The 21,173-nt window shown below is 48.4% G+C and overlaps 1 protein-coding gene across 12 annotated transcripts in view; it reads left to right on the forward strand.

The window, feature by feature from the left end:
• PLEKHA7 (pleckstrin homology domain containing A7) overlaps positions 1–21,173 on the forward strand; it is a 220,065-nt gene that overhangs the window by 177,856 nt on the left and 21,036 nt on the right. For 8 of the 12 annotated variants that reach the window (XR_015240972.1, XM_086677863.1, XM_086677865.1 and 5 more), the window contains 9 exons: positions 2,628–3,150; positions 3,647–3,733; positions 4,591–4,710; positions 6,653–6,706; positions 12,942–13,022; positions 16,633–16,701; positions 16,882–16,962; positions 17,864–18,013; positions 18,554–18,655. Coding sequence is in view for 11 of the 12 variants with exons in the window: in XM_086677863.1 (XP_086533989.1) it covers positions 2,628–3,150; positions 3,647–3,733; positions 4,591–4,710; positions 6,653–6,706; positions 12,942–13,022; positions 16,633–16,701; positions 16,882–16,962; positions 17,864–18,013; positions 18,554–18,655 (1,267 nt within the window). In the remaining variant the exon portion in view is untranslated. The remainder of the gene's footprint in view (positions 1–2,627; positions 3,151–3,646; positions 3,734–4,590; positions 4,711–6,652; positions 6,707–12,941; positions 13,023–16,632; positions 16,702–16,881; positions 16,963–17,863; positions 18,014–18,553; positions 18,656–21,173) is intronic. The other 4 variants (XM_086677870.1, XM_086677872.1, XM_086677867.1 and 1 more) reach the window with 3 other exon arrangements.

Below are 21,173 nucleotides of genomic sequence, written 5' to 3' on the forward strand. Positions count from 1 at the left end.
CCCATGGCACAGAGCAGGGTAATGAGGGCAGGAGACCTTGAGCTTTCTTTTTGGGTAAGGCTGGGTTTGGGGGCCGGCAAATGGATCTGCTGTTGGGGGCAGCATTGCTCTGGGTGCTCTTGCCTATTTCAGGCAGGATCTTTACCTTTCCTTACAAACCTACCTCCTGCAACCCTCACTCCACCCTTGGTTAGTTACCTTGATTTGGCCTCTGGAGCTCACCATTGCACTGAGGTCTTTGGGGTTGCCCCCAAATGGCCAACCCTGGGGAGTGGGGGTGGGGGGATGATAGTGCATAAGCAGAGCCCATAGGCTAGAGGACCAGCTGAGGGATTTGGGGGTACAACGGTGTGGGGGTACTCTGGGTGACATAGGCACTGGGAGCAGGCTGCAGAACCAGACCAAAGGCTTGTGCAGGTGGGAGCACAGCAAGGACATACTTTGCATAGTCTGAGTTTTGCTTCAGTCAGAGCGAACAGTGGTTGGTGGAGTCATGAACTCCCCAGTGGAAGCCCCTAGCCTGGTTTCTGCCACCACTGCCAACAATGCTGTTTGAGGATTCAGCCACTGCCCCCTGCTCAGAGACACATTCCCCTCTGGCTTTGGGAAATCAGTAGCAAACCTGCCACCTAGTGGAAGCAGACACACTAGATGGACGCACTAAACAGGTCTGGGCCAAAAAGATCTTAAAATTACCTTCTGTAATTGCAAAGGTAACGATGAAAAGAGAAGAAAGCTACCATTTTTGAATGACAGCTATTTCTGATCCCTGCAACAATCTATTACATTCTTAGTATCCCCATTTTATAGTAGGGAGAGTGAGGACATAAAAGACAAGAAGGAAGTGCTTAAACAAGTTGAATTTAAGATGAATTTAAGAACAACTAGAACGGCACTCCTCAAACTGTGGCCACCCAGAGGGCTTGTTAGAACACAGGAGGCCTGACTCTAACCCCGGGGTTTCTGATTTGGCAGGTCTGGGTGGGGCTCTGTAACCTGCATTTCTAACAAGTTCCCAGGTGCTGATGCTGCCTGCCCGTCCATGACCATACTTTGAGTAGCACTGGCTTAGAACAATATCTGGCTGGTTATGCATCAGGACTTTCTCAACCCTGGACAGTACCACAGAATGTGAGACATAGTTCCTGCCTTCCGAGGATTTACAGCTTATCTGGTGAGGAGATGCCTTATGAGGATGAAAAGGTTACATCAATAAAAAGACCTTGGACAAGTTTCCTACCACATAGTCACTAGGTCAGAGCAGAGCAAGAACCCTGAGAGCTGCAGTATTGCTGACGGCCTCCGTGTAAAGGTCATGGGACTGTGTTGTGGAGAATGAGTGAGATTTGGATGAATAGGGCAAGGGGAGCCCATACAGATAGGGGAGGCAAGAACAATAATATGAGAATAAGGAAAAGTTTCTGCAAGGAGGAAGCTGAGGCTCAGAGCAGTCCGGTAAGCTGCCTAGGGTCATATAGCCAGTGGATGGTAGAGCCAGCATCCAAACCCGGGTCAAGCTATCTTTGCTTTCTCCACTCTGAGAAGCTGCCCGGGTGTGTAGGAGGCCAGATGGGATTAGGGTGAGGCTCTTAGTCCCAGGTTCCAGCAAGTGCAGGGATGCATCTATGCATCTGAGGGGAAGTACCTCTGGCTCTTGGGCTCTAGATGCCTGACCTGCCCCAGCCCAGTCCCGGTCCTGGTTGGAGAAGCAGTGAGAAAACAGCAGGACTGCAAGGTGGGTTGGGATCAGGTGCTAGAGAGTGGTGACTACTAAAGGGTTTGGGTTTTATTTTGTAAGCAGTGGGGAGCCATTGAACTTTTTGGAGCAAGACAGTAATTGGACCCAAGCAATTGACTGTCTACAGTGTGGACACTGGTTAGGAAGGTCTGAGTTGTCTGGGGGAAGATGATTAATCACTATCTGGACTAGAGTAGTGGAAAAAGAAAAGAACTGGTACCGGCCACTTCCTTTAAGAACCTCCAGAACTTGATGTGAGGATACCAGCAGAGGGCAAGTCTTTATGACCCAGAGAATTAGGACGCATTTCCTAGTAATGGGCACACCTGTTTGGAAGAGCTGATGAACAGCAGGAGGGAGAAGAGGAGGCAGGTTCCCTCATCTTGCACTTGAAGTGATGGGTGTGGGGCAGCCGGGTTGCTTGGAAGGGGGGTTGATATTCCAAGGTTGTTGGAGAACAATGGTTTTGGAGTCCTCTGCAAAGGGAGGGAGTGACTGAGGTCCTGGGGTCTGCGTTGATTGTTCTTTGGGGTTCTTTTTTTTTTTTTTTTTTCAACGTTTATTTATTTTTGGGACAGAGAGAGACAGAGCATGAACGGGGGAGGGGCAGAGAGAGAGGGAGACACAGAATCGGAAACAGGCTCCAGGCTCTGAGCCATCAGCCCAGAGCCCGATGCGGGACTCGAACTCCCGGACCGCGAGATCGTGACCTGGCTGAAGTCGGACGCTTAACCGACTGCGCCACCCAGGCGCCCCGTGTTCTTTGGGGTTCTTAGCGGGCTCCCTCGTGTGCCTGGCATTGTGGATTTACTTAACTATGTTTCCAAACACCTGGCAGATGTCATGCTGTTCAACTTACCCATTTTTCTCCTTTTTCCTTTCTCCTCAGCCTGCCGCCGGACCAGACCCTTCCCCGCCAGGGCCCCAGCCAGTCCCTGTCCTTCCCGGAAAACTACCAGACCCTTCCTAAGAGTACCCGACACCCCTCAGGGGGCTCCTCGCCCCCTCCCCGCAACCTGCCGAGTGACTACAAGTATGCGCAGGACCGAGCCAGCCACCTGAAGATGTCAAGCGAGGAGCGCAGGGCACACCGGGACGGCACCGTGTGGCAGCTCTACGAGTGGCAGCAGCGCCAGCAGTTCCGGCACGGCAGCCCCACGGCGCCCATCTGTGCTGGCTCGCCAGAGTTCCCCGACCAGGGCCGGAGCAGGAGCATGCTGGAGGTGCCCCGTTCCATCTCTGTGCCTCCGTCTCCCTCGGACATCCCTCCTCCGGGCCCCCCGAGGGCCTTCCCACCCAGGCGGCCACACACACCAGCAGAGAGGGTCACCGTGAAGCCGCCGGACCAGCGGAGGAGTGTGGACATCTCGCTGGGGGGTTCTCCCAGCAAGGCCCGGGGCCACATCACCAAGGTGAGACTCTGGAGGGCTGCCCTGCAGCTGGGGTTCAGCCCTAATGCTCAGTTTGAACCCTCACGTGGTTTAAACACAAATTTGAGCGATTTTGAATAATGATAGGTGATACCTGTGCAGTACTTTTAGGGCCAGGTGTAGTACTAAAGGCCTGACTTTAATGCTTACAAGAACCCTGTGATGTAGGTGCTCTTATCATGCCCACTTCACAGATGAGAATAAGAGATGAAGGACCATACAACTGGAAGTCTGCTTCCTTGCAGCTTGGAAGGCAGAAAAGATACCTGTGTTCAGTTGGTTCAATAATTTTTAATAACCCCAACTTTAGCTTTATCTCTCCAAGGGGCTTTCCCAGTTTACACTGTTATATCCTGGTGAGAAAAATGTGGAACCCCATTTCACAGATGAAGAGGGATAGTGCTATGTGGCAGCCTGTTCTTGTGGAGAGGGGCAGAGGTTCCGGACCGCAGGGTGACTGCCTGTCTCTCCACCGTAGAACTCTTCTCATGTGGACCGACGCTCCATGCCCTCCATGGGCTACATGACCCACACTGTCAGCGCTCCCAGTTTACATGGAAAATCGGTAAGCCGCTCCTCCTCTCCCCGCCACCCCCACCCCTACGAACTCAATGCAGCCTGTGAAGTACCACCTCACTGAGTTTGCTCTCCCCACCCCCAACCCACGCCAGTCAAATGCAGTGTGCAGGGCAGCTGTCAACCCCCACTTTAGAAATGAGGAAACCGAGGGGCGCCTGTGGGTGGCTCAGCAGGTTAGGTGTCCTACTTTGGCTTGAGTCATGACCTTATGGTTCGTGGGTTCAAGCTCCACATCAGGCTCTCTGCTCTCAGGGTAGAGCCTGCTTCAGATCCTCCGTCCCCTTCTCTCTGCCCCCCCCCCCCCCCCCCCGTGTGCACGCGTGCGCTCGCTCTCTCTCAAAAATAAATATTAAAAAAAGAAGAAGAAATGAGGAAACTGAGACTCAGAGAAATTGAATGACTGGCTCCGTGTTATCCAGTTGGCATGGGTCCCCAGATCAGAGGAAGAGCTTGGGGGAAGTGGAGGAAAACGTGGGCTTTTCCTTTCTTTCAGGCAGCATTTTTTTGCCTGCAGCATTTTCCAGCCACCCGACTTTCTCCCATTAGCTCCTCTCCTCTCGTCCTGGTCTTTGCTTTGCTTAGTTAACTTTGTCTTCAAAGCTTGAGTCTGGGTGAGGTTTCACTGTTGGTTGCTGTTTCCTGAAAAGAAAAAAACAACAAAAAAACCCCGCTTCCTGCAGCCTCTTTTCTGCCAGTGCCTTTGTTTGTCCTGATGACAGAATTAATGCAATAATTACTTCATGGTGTCACATCAGTGCTGTCCCGGCACCGGGGTGAAGAGTAATTATAGCGTCGTGCTCCTGCGGTGGCTAATTTCCTCATGATGTGTCTACACACCTGCAGCTGGAGGAGCTCTCACTGCTTCTCACCCGGTTACGGCGGCACCAGGCCAGGCTGGCCAGCGTGCGAAATCTCGCCGTCGGCCAGTTACTGCAGCACCAGCTGACCTTTCCCACTTGCCAGGTCAGCGCCGGTGGGCTCTCTCAGGGCCGGGGCCCCCCTGGGGGCAAGGGAGTGACATGCTGGCTCGTGTTGTTTCGTGCCCACACTCTAGTCTGTATTTGCTGTCTGGCTCTTTCCCTTGCTCCCTGCCTGTTTGCTTCTGGATGCTACTGGCACACACTGTGCAGTGGTGGTGGGGCCCACACCTCTGGTGCTGGGGAGGAGACTGCATGTGGTGTGAGGGACCCGAACTGTGGCTTCTCTGGCTCTGAGTAGTTAATGCCAGGCTGGTGTGCTGGTCATGTCCAAAGAGCTGTGCTGGCTGTCATTCTTGTTGCCACCTTGGGCACTCCTTGGGATGCTGAAAGGTGTGCTTCGTTGGTGTCAACCTGGAGGGGAAAAGGCAGAGTGTCTTCTCTCATCCGGGCAGTGCCCTGACGACTGATAAAGCATCCTCACATCTCTTATCCTAGTGAACCTCACAGTAAGTTGGGAGAGGTTAGGCAGGACAGGAGTTACTACCACATACGAGGCACTCGATCTAGAAGGGAAAATGACTTGCCTGGGATCCCTCAGCCAGAGGCCTGCAGGCTGGAGCCAAAATTCAGGTTCTATCTGGCATAGTGTTATAAACCTTCCAGGACATGGACGTTTGCAGGCAAGCTTCTAAAGGAGGGACCAGAGAATTGCTCTCCCAGGCATCTTGAGCAACTTAAAGAAGATGTTCACACGAGGCTGGTCCCTCTGGGCTACAGAAAAGCAGTCAGAGGACAGGTGAGGGAAGTGACAGGATTGTCACCTTCCTTAACTGTCCTGTTTTAGTGAGACCTGAGGGACTCAGGACACGTACTTGGAAAAATGAATGTGAGGGAACACAGGCAAAACCCCTAAGTTGTGAATTTGGGTGATTTTAAATAATATTCAGTCCTCTTACTGCTGTTCCAAGTGTATAGGGACTGGGCTGAAGGGGAAGTAGCGATGGGTAAGGGGACAGTTTAGGGATAGAAATAGCATTTTGGAAGTCACTTAGTGTCCCTGACAATGGTACTTCAGGTCTTCTCATGCTTAAAAGCACAGCCTGAACATCTCACATTGCTTACTTGTGTTACATCAGAGATGTAAACAGGGCCCTCTCCCCCAGCCCTGACTTGCCTTGGTTTGCTGGGAGGCCTCTTATCCTGCTGAGAAAGTGGTACCCGAGCCATTTTTCTCAAGCCTTTACAGCCCCTCTGCCTAACAGCTTCTGTGATCTGTTACATGGGAAACACAAGTTCTAGAAAATCAGAGTCTTTTGCTTATTCTCACTGTTCCTGGTAATTACACTGAAGAACTCAACAGATTGTCAGAGACAATGCAAGCAGCCAGGTGTGACCCTGGAACTTCCTCAACTCCTGACATGGTCCCATGCTGAGCAAAGGGAGCCAAAACTTCCAGCAGCTGCTGGTGCTTAACATCATGGAACCCAAGGTCATGTCAGTCAGGACCTACCTGTGTCCCCACATCCTCTCCCTGCCCTTCTAGGCATTTAGCTGCACTAATGAGAGGGTCATTTTTGATGACAAGGATTGGAGCATTGGTGATTCATGGGACCCTAAATTAGATATTGCATGCTCTTCTAGCTAGACTGTCTAGTTTTGTCTCAGGAGCTCACCACTGGCCTCAGCTGCACTGCTGTCTTAGTGGTGTGTGTGTGCTGTCTCCCTCTTCCCCCCGAACTGTCCCTCAGCTAACTGATAGACCAGCTGGCTTTCTCCACAGTGACCTGCAAGGTCCACCATGCTGAAAGAGGGCTTTGAGCTACATTGAGATATTTGTGCTTCCTTTGTGGCCCCGGATGTGTTGCCCTGCTGTAGTTCTTTGACCCTGAATCTGTGCAGTGTAAATGGTTCACACACGAAGCCCTGAGTTTTAGAAACCCTTGGTGTTCATAACTGGCTTTTTTCTCTGTGTGCTTTCATTGAAGGCTGACGACACCTACCTCCAGCTGAAGAAAGACCTGGAGTACCTGGACCTAAAGGTGAGTGACGACGTGAGGACATGCACCCCATGTGCATGCCTCCCTTGGACGTGAGGCATGCCTCCCTTGGACATGCCTCACCTTTCTGAGCGTGTCAGCCTCATTGGAGCCAAGCTCAAAGGCCAAGGCTGTGTGGGTCTTATCAAATCTGGATCCCAAATGAAGACGTCTCTTGTCTGAATGAGAAGAGTTTTATTTCTTATTGCCTCAAACCCTGGGTGCAGTTCCTTGATAATTCTGCAGTAAGATTTCTGGCTTATGGGATGAGGGCATAAGATCTTGATCTCTTCCTATCCTTGGTAAGGACCCAAAAGTGCTTTTAGATAATAACTGGTTGCTTCCTCAGAGCCTCCAGTGTGAGTGGAATTGGGTTTGGTTCATAGGGTGCCACTGATGTGTGTCATCAGCTGTGAGTAGTTTGGTGTTTTTTTTTGTTTTTTTGTTTTTTTGGTTTTTTTTTTGGTTTTGTTGCTGAGGGAGTGGGTTCCACCTGGAATTGTGCAGCTCTGAGGCCTACATGGTCTCCCATATGGATAGTCTCCCATCCACATTCAGGAGATGAGCGCTGGGCCCCTCCCTGTAGGTGATGAAGCTTCAGGCTCTAAATCAGCCTTCATAGCGCAGAGAACCAAGAAAGCTGGTGTACAAGTGTGAGAGGCATTCTGCGTGAAAGAGAGCTGCTATTGTGTCATTCCCACAGCTCTCTGAAAGCTCCCACTGTGAAAAGCACTTCTTATGCCTAAACCATGAAATAGACTCAAGGAATGTGACCTTTAATTAACTGTGGGTGTGAGAGAGTGGGAGGGCCTGGAGGAGGACACCCAGGCGACTGCCACTGGGCAGGCCCCACCCCCCAGCACCCCTGTGTACCTGGCTTGAGATATTTTTAACATGGGGTTTGTCATCAGCCTTGGAGAAGCAAGAGTGTGAACACTATGCCCCGCGGCAGCCAATGGCGGACCTCCCTACACTGAGACAAGATCAGAGCCTTTGTTTAGGAATTGACTAGTTAACTTTTGTATCTGTGGAGTATGTGCTGTGTAATTAGCTCTGGAGAAGCCTAAGGGAGATGCAAGAGAAAAATTGAAACTCTCTGGCCCTTAAAATCTCCCAAATGATCTGGGTTAGAAAAGGAAAGTCTCCCAAAATAACACAGGCTTGTTTACAATGAACTTACAAAGATCTGTCTGGCCTAGTGCTCAGAGTTGAGGTAGTGAAGATCACTGTGGGCTGCAATTCTGGGAAGGCTTCTGGAGGAGGTGGCGTGTGTGTGTAGCCTTGAAGAGCCAGAGGGTTTGAGTTGGTTGAAATTAAAGGGACAGGAACAGTGGGAGTGAAGGAGAGCCAGGGTGAGGGTGGTGTGGCTAGGGCTGGAGGAGGCAGACTGTCCATGTTCCTAATTCTTTACACAGGAAGGTGCAGTGAACAAGAGGCAGACTTGGCTTTCTGACATGAGCAAAACTAAGAGGGTTCTCTCAAAACCAGGAAATTTTCTAGCTTATGTGTCAGTCAGGTCACACAGAGAGTGAGCGAGTATTTTAAAGTATGGTTGCAGTGCCTCAGGATGCTAAATGTGCGGTCCAGCCTATCCTGCTGTGCCCTGATCCTGGGCAGGGTCCTTCCACCATGCCCACCACCCCCACCTGACCTGGAGAGAGGTCCACCCACCTTCACCTGCTCTGTGTACCACCTCGTCTCCATTCCCTGGCCTCCCAGATAGCCAGTCACCATGCCATCTGCTTGGCTCTTCTCGCCCCTTCCTGGGGGCCAGTCATCCAGAAGTATCTGTGGAGTATTCACAATGTACCTTGCATGGGTGGACCCCGAAGCGTTCCTCAGAGTTCTTGGTGCACAGTGCAAGAGAGAGCTTAACGTGCCTGAGCTGAAGGAATAGGAAATACCTGTGTCCTGATTCCTGTTTGTACTGGATAGCAGAAACTCACAGTTGGTCCTGGAGGGAAGATTCAGTTCAGGTCGATTTTATTTCAAGATCATAGAATTGGAGTTAAAAGGGATTTAAAGAGAGAAGCTGAGGCACAGGGTGGCAGAGCAGAGCCAGGAGTCCTTGGATGTCCTGACTCCAAACAGAAGTTTAATAACAATAGAGGGTACCATGTATGACAGTCACTGTGTTTTACTTCTGTTAACTTATGTAACTCCCAGAGTGGCCCTGGAAGGAAGGTGGTTCTTATCTTTTTTTCACTGACTGAGGCTCAGAGAAGAAAATGACTTTCCCAAGGCCACATAAGTAGTTCCCGAGGAGTTGGTATTTAGGTATAGCTTGGAATCTGAAACTTGTGCTCTTTATCACCTTGCCTCCTAGCCTCTCTTAAAATGCTGCTTCTATCACTGTGGACCCAAAGGCATTCAGTTTCTGATGGAGCTGAGCTGGGGTCATTATCCCAAGAAATGCATTTGATGTGATAGAGGCAAGATGTATCCTTGGGGTGTTTCACTAGCTAGGCGCTGCCTATGCCCAGAACATTAGTCTTTCTGGAAGTTGTCATGTGATAGAAAACAGCTGTGTTGATACCAGAGTTCTGCAGTCTTATAGTTGTTACTCCAGTTGCTAAGTTCCTCTCAGAAAACTTTCACCCCAGATGAGCTGCACTTGCAGCAGGGAGGCGCTGGGGTTTGTGCTGTGTGTGAGTTGTCTATCTGGCATCGCTGCCAGAAAGGTCGGTACTGCCTTGGCCTCTCTCCAAGGTAGAGGGTACTCCCATCAGGGAGGCAGTGGGCCTGCTCTGCTCTGCTCTGCTCAAACCCAGCTGGGGTATAGGGTTCCCTCATTTCAGGATCTGGACGAAGAAAGGGCTGGAAGCAAAGCAGAGGTGTTGAGGGCCTATAGAACCATGGCTGAGGAGTGTATTAGGCAGGATTCTTTTGTTTGCAGGCGTCTGAAACCCAAATCAACCTGCGAATAAGCCAAAAAGGGAATATACTGGTTCTTTTAGCCAAGGGCTACATCCCAGGGGCTCAGGCCACATCATCACTGTTCTATTTTCCCTGGTGTGTGGGCTGCTTCCATATGGCCAGGGAAGGTGGCTACCTGCAAACCCAGGTTCACTTCCTTCCAGCTTAGTGCCCCCATGGGTGGCCAGTTGCAAACCTAAGACTCCCTGTGGAATGAGGGAGGGGTTCCCTAATGGGAAGTCTTGCTAGGAAGAAACAAGAAACACAGCAGCAGTTAGCACAGCTGCAGTGCAGAGTGGTGGAAAGAGTTCTGGGTAATTCAGGAGACATAGAAACAGTCTACAAAGCTCTAAAACATTACCATGTGTCTTATGTGGCTGTAAGGGAGAATTAAGACAAATCAACTGTACTTCAATTAAAAAAGAGAGAGAGACGTGGATAGCAGCTACAAGTAGAGGGATTTCTAAAAGGGCCTGCTCAAGTTGTGGTGAAACACTCCCCCCTCCATCTCTAGGGTGCAACTGAAGCTAGATGAACACTGCAGGACAAGAGGGATGCGTGATTATATCAGGAAAACCCTAAGGCCCATTGGCTCTTGAGATTGAGACATACTAGACAAAATGAGCTGATGCTGAGCTCAGCTGGGGTCCCTGAGATGAGGACCTTTATGGGCAGAGTTGAATGGGCCCTGTAGCCCAGCCTGGGTGTGGGGACAGCAATGAGCACAGCCCCACTGTGACCAGCTGCTTGTGAGAGGTCCTTGCGAGGAGAGGAAGGAGGTGAGACCGTCTGGAGAAAAACAGCCTCCCTATCCCCACATGGTTGGCCTAGGCTCCCCCATGGCCCTGTTCCAAAGGCCACAGGCTTAAGGATCCAAAGCTCCTGCCATCACCAATCAGCTGATGCTCAGCTTTCAGAATCAGTATTTGCTTCCCCACATGTTGTGGAACTTTTTCTCCCTAAAGTGAGCATTTCTGCTGTTGTACCAAGTGATCAAACAAAGGTATATTCTAGTCTTTTAGAAGATGCTCTGTATTAATGCTCTTTTTGGAAAATGTTTACTCTTCTGGCATTTTACTTGGTGGTGCCAGGGTGGAAAGGACTGCACCTTGATTAAGCATCTGTTCCTGCCTGGCAGTGTTTGGGCACATGTTCATTATCTCAATCCTCTAAGCAGCCTTGAGAGATAGGAATTATTACCCCCACCCACATTACTAACCAAGAACCCAAGTATCAAGAGAAGTCACTTCCACAGTAATGTGTGTGGAATTTGAACCCAGTGTCTAACTTTACACCTGCCTTCTTTCTTCTGTGTACCATGTACTTTGCCCACCCTAAAGTTGTATTCACTGAATTGTATTTCTGGCATCATAGTTCTGTTTTTCAGCACCCTATACCCTAGCTAGGTCTGAAGAAGCAGGTATGGTGGTCACTGTTATTGACTGCTTAGATTGTTTTTATGCAGCTGTGAGGCACACCTGGGAAGGGGAGGTGGAAGGGAGGGTATCTGCTGCTGGTCAGGTGGTGTCATTGTAGGTAGAGCAGGTTGCAGTCAACCCCACAGAGACTGTTTGTTGTTCCTGGTTGAGGGATGTGTCATCAGTGGCTCCGGGCAGTTGGCCTCCAGACTCTTCCTGACTGAGCTTGAGATCAGGGCTTCTCTGTTAAGGGTTTATTTCCTAAGTTAGCTTCTAGAGCAAAGTTTCTTAAGTTGTGGTCTAGATACCACCTACCTCAGGATCACCTAGGAGATTTTTTTTTTTTTTTTAAGTACAGATCTTGGGGGTTCTGTTGAATTAGAACTTCTGGAAATGGTGCCCAGAATTCTGCATTTTTTAAATCAAGCTCTGGGATGATTCTTGTGCACAAAGAAGTTTGAAGTCTGTTGTTCTGGAGCAGAGATTATTAATCCTGGCCATGAACTAGAATAACCAGGAGAGCTTTTAAAATGACTATCAGTGCTTTGATCCTACCCCTTAGAGATTCTGATCTAATTGGTAATACTCCGGTATCATTCTTTAAAAACAAATAAACAACTCTGTAGGTGTTTCTAATATATGGCCCATATGGTTGAGAAACATTATTGGCCAGGGTTGAGAAACATTATTTCAAAGCAGTGGTTCTGAACATGTAATTCCAGACCAACAGCATCAGTAATACCCGGGAATTTGTTAGAAAGGCAAAATCTTGGATCTCACCCCAGACCTGCTCAGTGAGAACCTCTGAACACAGGGCCCAGCAAATCTGTATACAGTTGACCCTTCAACAGTGTGGGAGTTAGGGGCATCAACTCCTGTGCAGTTGAAAATCCAGGTAAAACTTAACTCCCCAAAACTCAACTATTAATAGTCTACTTTAATATAAACAATCGATTAACACATATTTGTATGATATATGTATTACATACTGTATTCTTATAATCAAGTAAGCTTGAGAAAAGAAAATGTTAAGAAAATCATAGAAAAGAGAAAATTTATAGGGCTGTACTGTTTTTGTTGAAAAACAAAAATCCATGTATAAGTGGGCCTTCATAGTTTAAACCCATAGTTCAAGGGTCAGCTGTATTAACAAGCCCCCTCCAGGTGATTCTGAAGCATGCTGAAGTTTGAGAACCACTTTTTACAGTAGTGGTTCCCAGTCTTGGCTTGCACATCAGTATCACCCAGGGGGGCTTTTAAGGACCCACTCCAACGAATTATATCTGAGTCTCTTGGAGTAGGACTCGGGTATCAGTTTTTTTTAAAGCCACTTGGGTATTTCCAGTGTTCACCCAGGGTTGAGATCTACTGTTTTGGTGGGTAGGACAGTGTTCCCTCAAAGGAGCTCTAAGCATTTGGGATCATTGGTAAGACATCATTATTTAGATGAACATAGGTGTGGAGATGAGGGTCTGGGGCACTGAAGGTGGAAAATGTGGGGCAGGGATGAGACTAACGCACGGCACCACCCTAGTGATTTGATGTCTTGCAGTGTGTAAGGTGAGGGAGGACGAAGGAAGAAGCAAAGTCCCTTCTTGTCTTCTGCAGGAGAAGCAGGAAGGAAATGGGCACCGACATTGGCCCTCTCATGTAGACTAGCCTGCACTAAGATCCTTCAGGCAGAAGTTATTTTCCCCCATTTTATAGGTGAGGGATCTGAAATCTGGAAAGGCTCAGCAGCTGGGAAGCAGCACAGCCAGACTGAGACTCAGTCATTTGGACTGCACAGCACGTGTCCTCCTTAAAGTTTCCCCTTACCGATTCCCCAAATTCTGGCTCCTTCAAGTGTCTTTTGATGTCTCACCTGTTACGTTTTGTTATATTTGCCTTTTTGTTTGGAACAGATAAAAAATAATGAACCTTTGATCAACGTGCTTTACAAAGTGCTGAAGAAGTCAGCACGGGGCTGTCGGCCCAGGAGAAGCGTAAGACGATCTGATCTGTGTCTCCAAGCGGGGCCATTCCATTGCTTTTGGCTCAGTGCCGACTTCATCACTTGCTTAACCAGGGGCTCTCCTGACCGCCCCCAGGCTTCCTGCAAGTCATCTCGGTTTATTTTTTTCTCCTGTTGAAGCTCCCTTCAGCATTTTGGCTGGTGCACCAAGCTGAACCTCTCACATGTGGTGTTCTGTGACTCCATCTTTTGTGCTGCCGCGGGGGTGGGAGGGGCTTGCCTGGCTTGCCACCAGCTTGTGTTGTGTTCCCATTCTCTCTCTGCCTCCATGGCGAGGACTGACCTAGACAGAGACCAGTGTGGTCTATGGAGTCAAGCATGAGTTCTTAGGAAGGAGTTAGCAGTTCCTGGTCACCTTGGAGCCTCTGGCATATCCTGAGATTCTACCATGGCCTTGGGATTAGGCTGGCTCTTCTTCAGGGCAGGGTGTTGCTATTGAAAACAGTCTAGAGCTGGACTAGAACAAAATGGGCCACCCCCTTTCCCAAGTCCCCCCTTTGACCGATGCAGAAGTAGTGCCTGAAATGTAGCCAACTTTTGTAGCATTCCAAGGGAGGCTACAGGTTGGGAGGCAGGTGCTATGTGCAGTCATCCCAAGCCCTGAGAAAAGGTGTGTCGAGATGTGGTGGAAGGGAGGTAAAATGCCTGAGTGGCCTTCAGTTCCTTTCTGGTGCACAGACTCTTTCAAATGGATGAGTGCCCACTGAATTTCACTTTTTTCTGGTGACAGAAATGCTGGAGACACATAGTTGATATTTCAAATGGATTTAAACATTGCTATCACAAAACACAGTTTTAAAAGGAAAATTATATGTAATATACTACTTGTGGATATTTCATAGCAGCCTTGACTCCAGAACAAAGCTAAATTCAGAAGTTTAAAGGGCCTTTGAGCTGTGTAAGTACTTTCATGAAGCCCATGGTCTAAAGCCTATAGGAGTAGGAGCCAAATCACATGATTTTGATACGGTCACAGGTTCATCAGGCAAACACTTCCCAAATATCCTCAGTGTGGTGGGCCCTGGCTGGACTTTGAGGATACAGAGAAAATATGTCATAGTCCCTACAACCACCTCTCATCAGGTTACTATCTTTTGAGGGGAGAGAGAGCACATCATCTAATGTACTAAGGCCCATAGTTGTGGGAGACATCAGGTGTGGGAGGACCTCCCCTGAGGGGCACCAGACCCAGTTGGAGGTGAGGGAGTTAGGGAAAAGCAGCAACTGTCCCTCTGTTGAGTCTCCAGTCCTAACAGACTCAGTCATTTCAATTCCTAACTCACAGCACCTTAACCACAGCCATTAAAAGGGGACAAGAGAGAGTTACTTCTTAGAAAAGAGGGAGTAACCTAATGTCCTGAGAGAGAAAAGAAACATTATGTGTCAATCTAAAACGGAAATGAAAGCACAGAAATTTAGAAGAATGTAATCAAGAAGCAAATGGTCCTAATACACTTAACTTCTAAGAAATTCCATATTACTGATTTTTATAATGACTGATTCATCCCCGAAAAGGTTGAATTTATATTCAGTTCTGTGAAGGCAGTGTAGGATTTACTTCTAGAAACCTTTCCATCAAAAAGTTTAAAAGGTTCAGCTTTCTGAAAATGCCTTTTTTTGTGTCGAATACGTCATTCCTCATGGCGCTGGATAAATGAGGCATTGCTCAATTAGATTCTCTGCCTTGCTATTTCAGTATCAAAAAGATATCATCTGTTAAAAGCGTCAGTGAAATCAGGGGAAGAGTTTTGCTAGGAGGAAAAATCCCCACAGCATATCTCAATTTGAAAATGATTTCTTCCTGGGAAGTGAGCCAAGGGTCAGCCCTTTGGAGAGTAGACCAGCTCATTGTCCTCTGCTTTAATGGAGGACTGTGACACAGAGTGACCTCCCTACCTTTACCTGCTGGGTTCCCCTGAGTTTGGCCCAAGTCCTGCCTGGAAGGTTCAGCTGTTCGTGGTTCACCAGGTTCATTCCACCCCTCCTCCTCCTCCTCCCTATCCTTATTCTCCCCACCTTTCCTGCCCCTCTGTCCTTGCAGGAGCCAGCAGTTTGTTTGTGGATTGTGGCAGGAGTCCATGTGTTCCGTGACTGTGTGTATACATGTATGTACACATAATCTGCCAGTCTGAAGAGCAGAATTTGGCTGGAGTTCTATTTTTTCCAGGATGCTACAGCACTGACCCACATGTGTTTTACCTTTGACCTACCTGCAATGCAATAAGCATTTTCCCAGTGCCTTCCAGTGTGCCAGGCTTTATGTTCAGGGCTGACTTGACCAAGATAAATAAGACATCTGTCCCTGCCATCTACTGTGTGACCAAAAGGAGCATAGGAATGGATGGGGGTGTGTCTGCAGCCAGAGTCAGTCCTCAGCCCAAGGCCTAGAGATGGCATTGTCCCTTGACCTTGACCTTCGCATTTGCCAGTGATTATAGGAAGAAGGAGTGTAGGACAGTTGGGCACATGAGTGGCTTGAGTTTTAAGGAGGATGTTTGCCAATATATTTTTGCTTCTTATTTACACTCACAAACTTAGTGGACCTCTCAGATGGAGTAGGGAGAAAGTGAGGGCCATCTCTCCAGCAATTGTCTATCCATCCACACTGGAACCCTCTGCATAGTATACACATCACCTATCTCAGCTATGGTTGACTCCACCCTGTTTCCTTGGTCATATCTGCAAAATGGAGTTCAGCAAGATGGTCTTCCTTGCATGGGGCATATTTGACCTGGCTCTCCCTGACCATGACTTGGCCAGGGGGGTGCGTCTGTGGAAAAGTTCCCCCTCCCCCACCCCATACAGCTTTTGGCATGAAGGAGATTAGGGGGGAGTGAAAACATGGGCTAAAGAGTTGGGTTTAGCTTTGTAGGGGTTAGTGGGAGATGGCAGCATGGTGCCCACGTGGGGTCAAGGGAAGGATGGACAATGTTATGAATGCCCACTGGCTCATAAGGTTTACTGCTTCTTGGTTTCCTTTCTTGAGAGGACAGGGTAACTTGTGACTTACACAAGTATGACCTAGCCTCAGTTATTTAGGGATCAATTGAAAACCCCAGCCATCCAGGTTCCTTCATCCCTTGACCAAATTCTCTTCCCAAATGGTATAGGATGAGATAGGCTGACCTTGCTCATGGGGAAGTAAGCTGCTAAGAGGCTTCCTTAAACTAAGGCTTGACAGTGCCCCAGGGGCTCACTGGTTCCTCCTGGTTCACCTCACTGCCCTGGGTGGGGGGTCACATTTTCGATAGCTAAACTGTGTCTTTTAAATCTTCCAGGATTCATACTGGATTCACTTTGGGCAAATTAAGCTTCCACAGTCAATGAGACTATATCTTGGATGCCTACTTATTCTTTAGTTTGAGGAATTTACAAGTGCTTCTTGAATCACAAAAAGGCTTTGGTTTTTCCCTAAAATGAAACAGGCATACAAATGAGGTAGCATCTGAGTTTTTGCCCTTTTCATGCTATGACCCTACCTGTAAAGACTTCCACACTTGTCCATTGTGGGGCTAACTCTCCTTCTCTAAGTCTAATCCTGAACATTGGGGTTAATCTGCTTTAAATTGTTCACCTCCCAGATGACAGGCAGGGATCTCGTCAAGGATCGAAGTCTGAAGCCAGTGAAGATCGCGGAGAGTGACATTGACGTGAGTAAACAGGGTGACAGGCTGACCCCCCGGCTGCCTGCTGCCCCCAGACCCAGGGTGGGCGGGCAGTTTCAGACGGGGTTTGGAGGGATTGGAAGGCCAAAGACCTTCTGATCACACTTCAAGGTTGTGCCCTTTTCTCATCATCCCAGGCCTTCTCCCACCTGTTCTTGCTCACAGGTCAAACTGAGCATCTTCTGTGAACAAGACAGGATCCTCCAGGACTTGGAAGACAAGATCCGAGCCCTCAAGGAGAACAAAGTATGCGTCAGTTTCACATAATCTTGGGCTGGCTGGCAGGGGGTTTTGTCATTCTGTATTTTCCACAGATACAGATTGGACTGTCATGTCACAGGTATTCATTTAGCCAGAACAGGTACTTGTTTATCTAGAACAATGTGTGGGTTTAAAGGGTGCTTCCAGGAGGGTTTCTGCCTAAACCTGGAGGAAATCTTTTGGGGAGACTTCAGACTGCTTATTCCGAGTGCCACCTACCCCTCCCCCACCTTAATTCTGCTCTGACTTAACTCTCCTGAGAGGCACCATGAGGTTAGCCTGGGGGAGGAGGGCTCCACTGGCTTGTATGTGATGACCCCAGGCCCCTGAATTCCATGCAAGGGGACTGCCTTGGAGAAAGTGGCCATACTTATAATAGGACAGAGGCTATCACTTTCTAGAGCTCCTTTCCTCCTAGGATCTGGGCTATGGAGGAAGCAAGTCTAGATGAGAGAGGAGGAACAGGCCAGGGGCTGCAGTGTTTGGTTTCTTGGACCCTTAGTGTGATATTTTTTTTTTTTTGCACTTTAATAAGGCATTGTATTTGTGATGCTGAAGGTTTATAACATGTGCTGATAAAACTTAAGAGAATTTTCCATCTACTCTTTGATGTATCCTTATAGTTTATCCCATAAAGAGTGGATGATCTTATACCCACTTCACAGATGAGGAAGTTTAGGCACAGAGCTATTAGGTGACTTGTCCTAGGAGGCCACCCAGTGGGCAGAGTTAGAGCTGGAATCAGAGGCCCTGACTCAGGCTGCAGCTGGGCAGTAGGTCCTTCAGCCTTAGATCCAGCAGATTTATTTAGTTCCTAGCATGGTATGGGGAGGCCTTCAGGGACTGTCCTGCTTTCCTCTTGCTCTTTGGCCCTTGCCCGATGTAGGACCAGCTAGAGTCCGTCCTGGAGGTATTGCACAGACAGATGGAGCAGTACCGAGACCAGCCCCAGCACCTGGAGAAGATTGCTTACCAGCAGAGGTTGCTGCAGGAGGACCTTGTCCACATCCGGGCGGAGATCTCCAGAGAGTCCACTGTGTGTAGAGGGTGTGGAGGGTGGCAGACACTCCCCTGCCCCCATTCCTCCACCCAGCCCCCCACGATGGGCTGGGCAGGGGGCTGCTTCTCCTATCTCACAGCTGTAGTTGAGTTGGTGGCCGGGGACAAGAGTCTTGATATAGTGACTCCTGTATGGCTACAGTGAAACACCAAGGGGACCACATTTCTCAGAGCAGCCTGCAAGGCCCTTCCCCTGAACTGTGTACAGTTAATTCCAGCATGTCAGAATTTCTCCTTTTTTATTTGTCCATCTCGTGTGGTGCAGGTGCTTTCTGCCGGGGTGGGGGACCAAAGCATCTCCAAGTGTGGGAGAGGGAACAATGCAGGTGGCCTGGGTCAGAGCAGGAATGAGAAGACAAGCCCTGTCTCTCTCGTACCAGGCCTGCCTGAGACCCTCTGGGACCCCCCTTTCCTATTCCCCTGGCTGGGTCAGCAGTGGTCAAGAGCACAGGTGCTCATGGGCCCGTCTTGGGGTCAGGGGATAACTAAGAATCAGAAGCATTTTCTTGGCCCACAGGAGATGGAGAATGCCTGGAATGAATATCTGAAGTTAGAGAGTGATGTGGAGCAGCTGAAGCAGACCCTGCAAGAACAACACAGAAGAGCCTTTTTTTTCCAGGTGACCCAAGGGCTCTTCATCCCTTCTGAAGTCTGATCTCTTCTGAGAGCCTTCACCTGTGGGGCTGTGAGCCCTACCCAGGGGCTTTTTCCTCCCCCACCGGGACTCAGCCTGCTCCCCCCCCCCCCCCAGCCCCGCCCTCCGGCCAGGCTGTGATGAGAGAACTCACCTCAGCACCCCCTGCCTCTTGGGCATTTTTGCAAGCGTTTTGCTACGGATCATTTGGAGGAAATGGCCCTGAGGGGAGAGAAATACCGAGCTTGAGAACCTTACAGACACTTGAGAATAATCTGTTCCCGTGATTCTTGGTTCCATTTTGGGGCTACTCACTTAGACAGCGGCAGAAAGCCCCACCTCCTTCCTTCCTTCCTTCCTTCCTTCCTTCCTTCCTTCCTTCCTTCCTTCCTTCCTTCCTTCCTTCCTTCCTTCTTCCCTCCCTTCCTTCCTTCCTTCCTTCCTTCCTTCCTTCCTTCCTTCCTTCCTTCCTCTGATTCCTGAAGATAGATGTTATCAGTCCTTCACCTGAGGAGGCAGTGTGACTCCAGGTCCATCTAGGTGCCTCTGGTCTCCAGGCAGTTATTTGCATTTCTGGAGCCAGGCTGGGAGATACCCATCACTGTGGCCACTGCTCTACTCAGGAAAGGCAGCCTTAGAGCCCTGCCTCCTCTACCCTTAAAACCAGGCCACTCCATTGATGGCTGCCTCTGCCCCCAAAGGTGAGAGAAGAAAGGCCCTATGTGGTCTTTATTCTTCCAGGCTGGGTCCTCCAGCTGCCCAGTGTTTCCCCATTGTGGTGCCCGATCAGGCTTCTGCCCACCCTCAAATTTTTAAAAATGGAAAATAACCTGCTTTTGAACCCAACTTCAGATCTACTGTATCTCTTCCATCAGTTCCCTGACATCAATTCAATTTATTTGAAATCAGCAAGCATTCATTGAGACATCTTGTGCATGAAGCACCATGCTAGGCCAATTTTGACGCTAAGCTTTCTAATCGATGGACTGGTTCTAGCCAAGGCTCTTCCTTAAAGTGACTTTGTATACGTACTGACTTTGGATGTTAGTGAAGGAATACAAGAGGTGAACTGGGTTTGTGGCCCTGGAGATGCCTGCTATCCCTCCACTCACCACTGGGGGCCAATTCCCAGAAACCTCGTCCAAGACCATGTGGAGAAGACTCTTGCCTGTAGCTCAGGGCTGGGCTGGCCTGCTAGGTCTCCCAGAAGTTGTCTGTCTCTTGCTGTTGTTTTTTTCCCCCCATAATTTCCCCGAACCCAAGCTAACCTTTTCCTATTCTTTTTTTGGTACCACAGCACTTGGCATAGTGGCTTGAAAATACTAGTGAATACGGTTGACAAAGTCCTTCAAGTGATTATTTCTAGTTACTAGTTCCTTAAAGTGTTCTGTCCCATTATACTTATCTTCTTGGATCTTTTTCAATGATCTACATTAATTTTAGCAGTAACGTTTTTTAGCTTTTCATTCCTTGTGTTTCTATAATTATAAAAATAATACATGAATGCATCTCTCTGTAAAGGCCAAACAATAAGAAGAAAAAGCAAAACATGAAATAAAAGCCCCTCTTCCCTCCCTTCTCTTTCTGCTCCAGTCTGTCACCTTCTCTGTATGTAATCAGTGCCATCAGTGGGTGGTATTGTCTTCCATACCATTTTCTGTGCATTTTCAGACATGTGCCCATACATAAAATAATTTATTTGGGGGTGTGAGTTGGGTGTACTTAGGAGAGGAATCATACTTACACGTTCGGTTACTTGCTTTTTTGTCAGAACTTTATGTTACAGAAATCTTTCCAGGAAAAATACCCCCAAGTTTATGTTGCCTGATACAGTAGCTATTTAAGTGTAAACATAAATTAATTGAAATTAACTAAAATTAAAAATATATTCCTCAGTCACACTAGAATCATTTCAAATGCTCAGTAGTAGCTCACGTGTGGCTGGTAGATACTGTATTGAACGGCACAGATTATAGAAGATTTCCATAATCTCAGAAGGCCGTGTAAAGTAAAAGAAATTAGTTCTTAACAGCTGCATAGTTTTCATAGTCTAGATATTCTATACCTTAGCCATTCCTTTCTGATGGGCATTTAAGTTATTTGCAGTGTTTTGCTTTTATAATGGTACCACAAAAAACATCTGTGTAACTGCCTTTTCAAGCCCATTTATAAGCGTTTATCTAAGATAGGCTTTTAGGAGTGGCCTTGCTCTGTTGAAATGAGTGTACATCTTAAATGTTGATGGATGCTGCCCAGTCACCCTCTAAAAGGGTGCACTCATTTGCCCTCCCACCCACAGTGAATGAGGGTGCTGAACCCTGTTTACCTACAGCTCCTCCAGCACTTGATGTTATCAGTCTTTTTAGCTTTTGTCATTCTGCTGGCTGAAAAGGACATCTTGTTTTAATTTGCATCAATTTAATCACTAGTAGGGTAAACATCTTTTTATATGATCATTGGCCATTTGTGTTTCTACCGTGCCTTATTTCATGGTGATTTAACT

The sequence above is a fragment of the Puma concolor genome, chromosome D1 (genome assembly GCF_028749965.1).
Source record: "Puma concolor isolate L17-30 chromosome D1, mPumCon1.1.hap2, whole genome shotgun sequence".
In the NCBI taxonomy this organism is placed as follows: domain Eukaryota; kingdom Metazoa; phylum Chordata; class Mammalia; order Carnivora; family Felidae; genus Puma; species Puma concolor.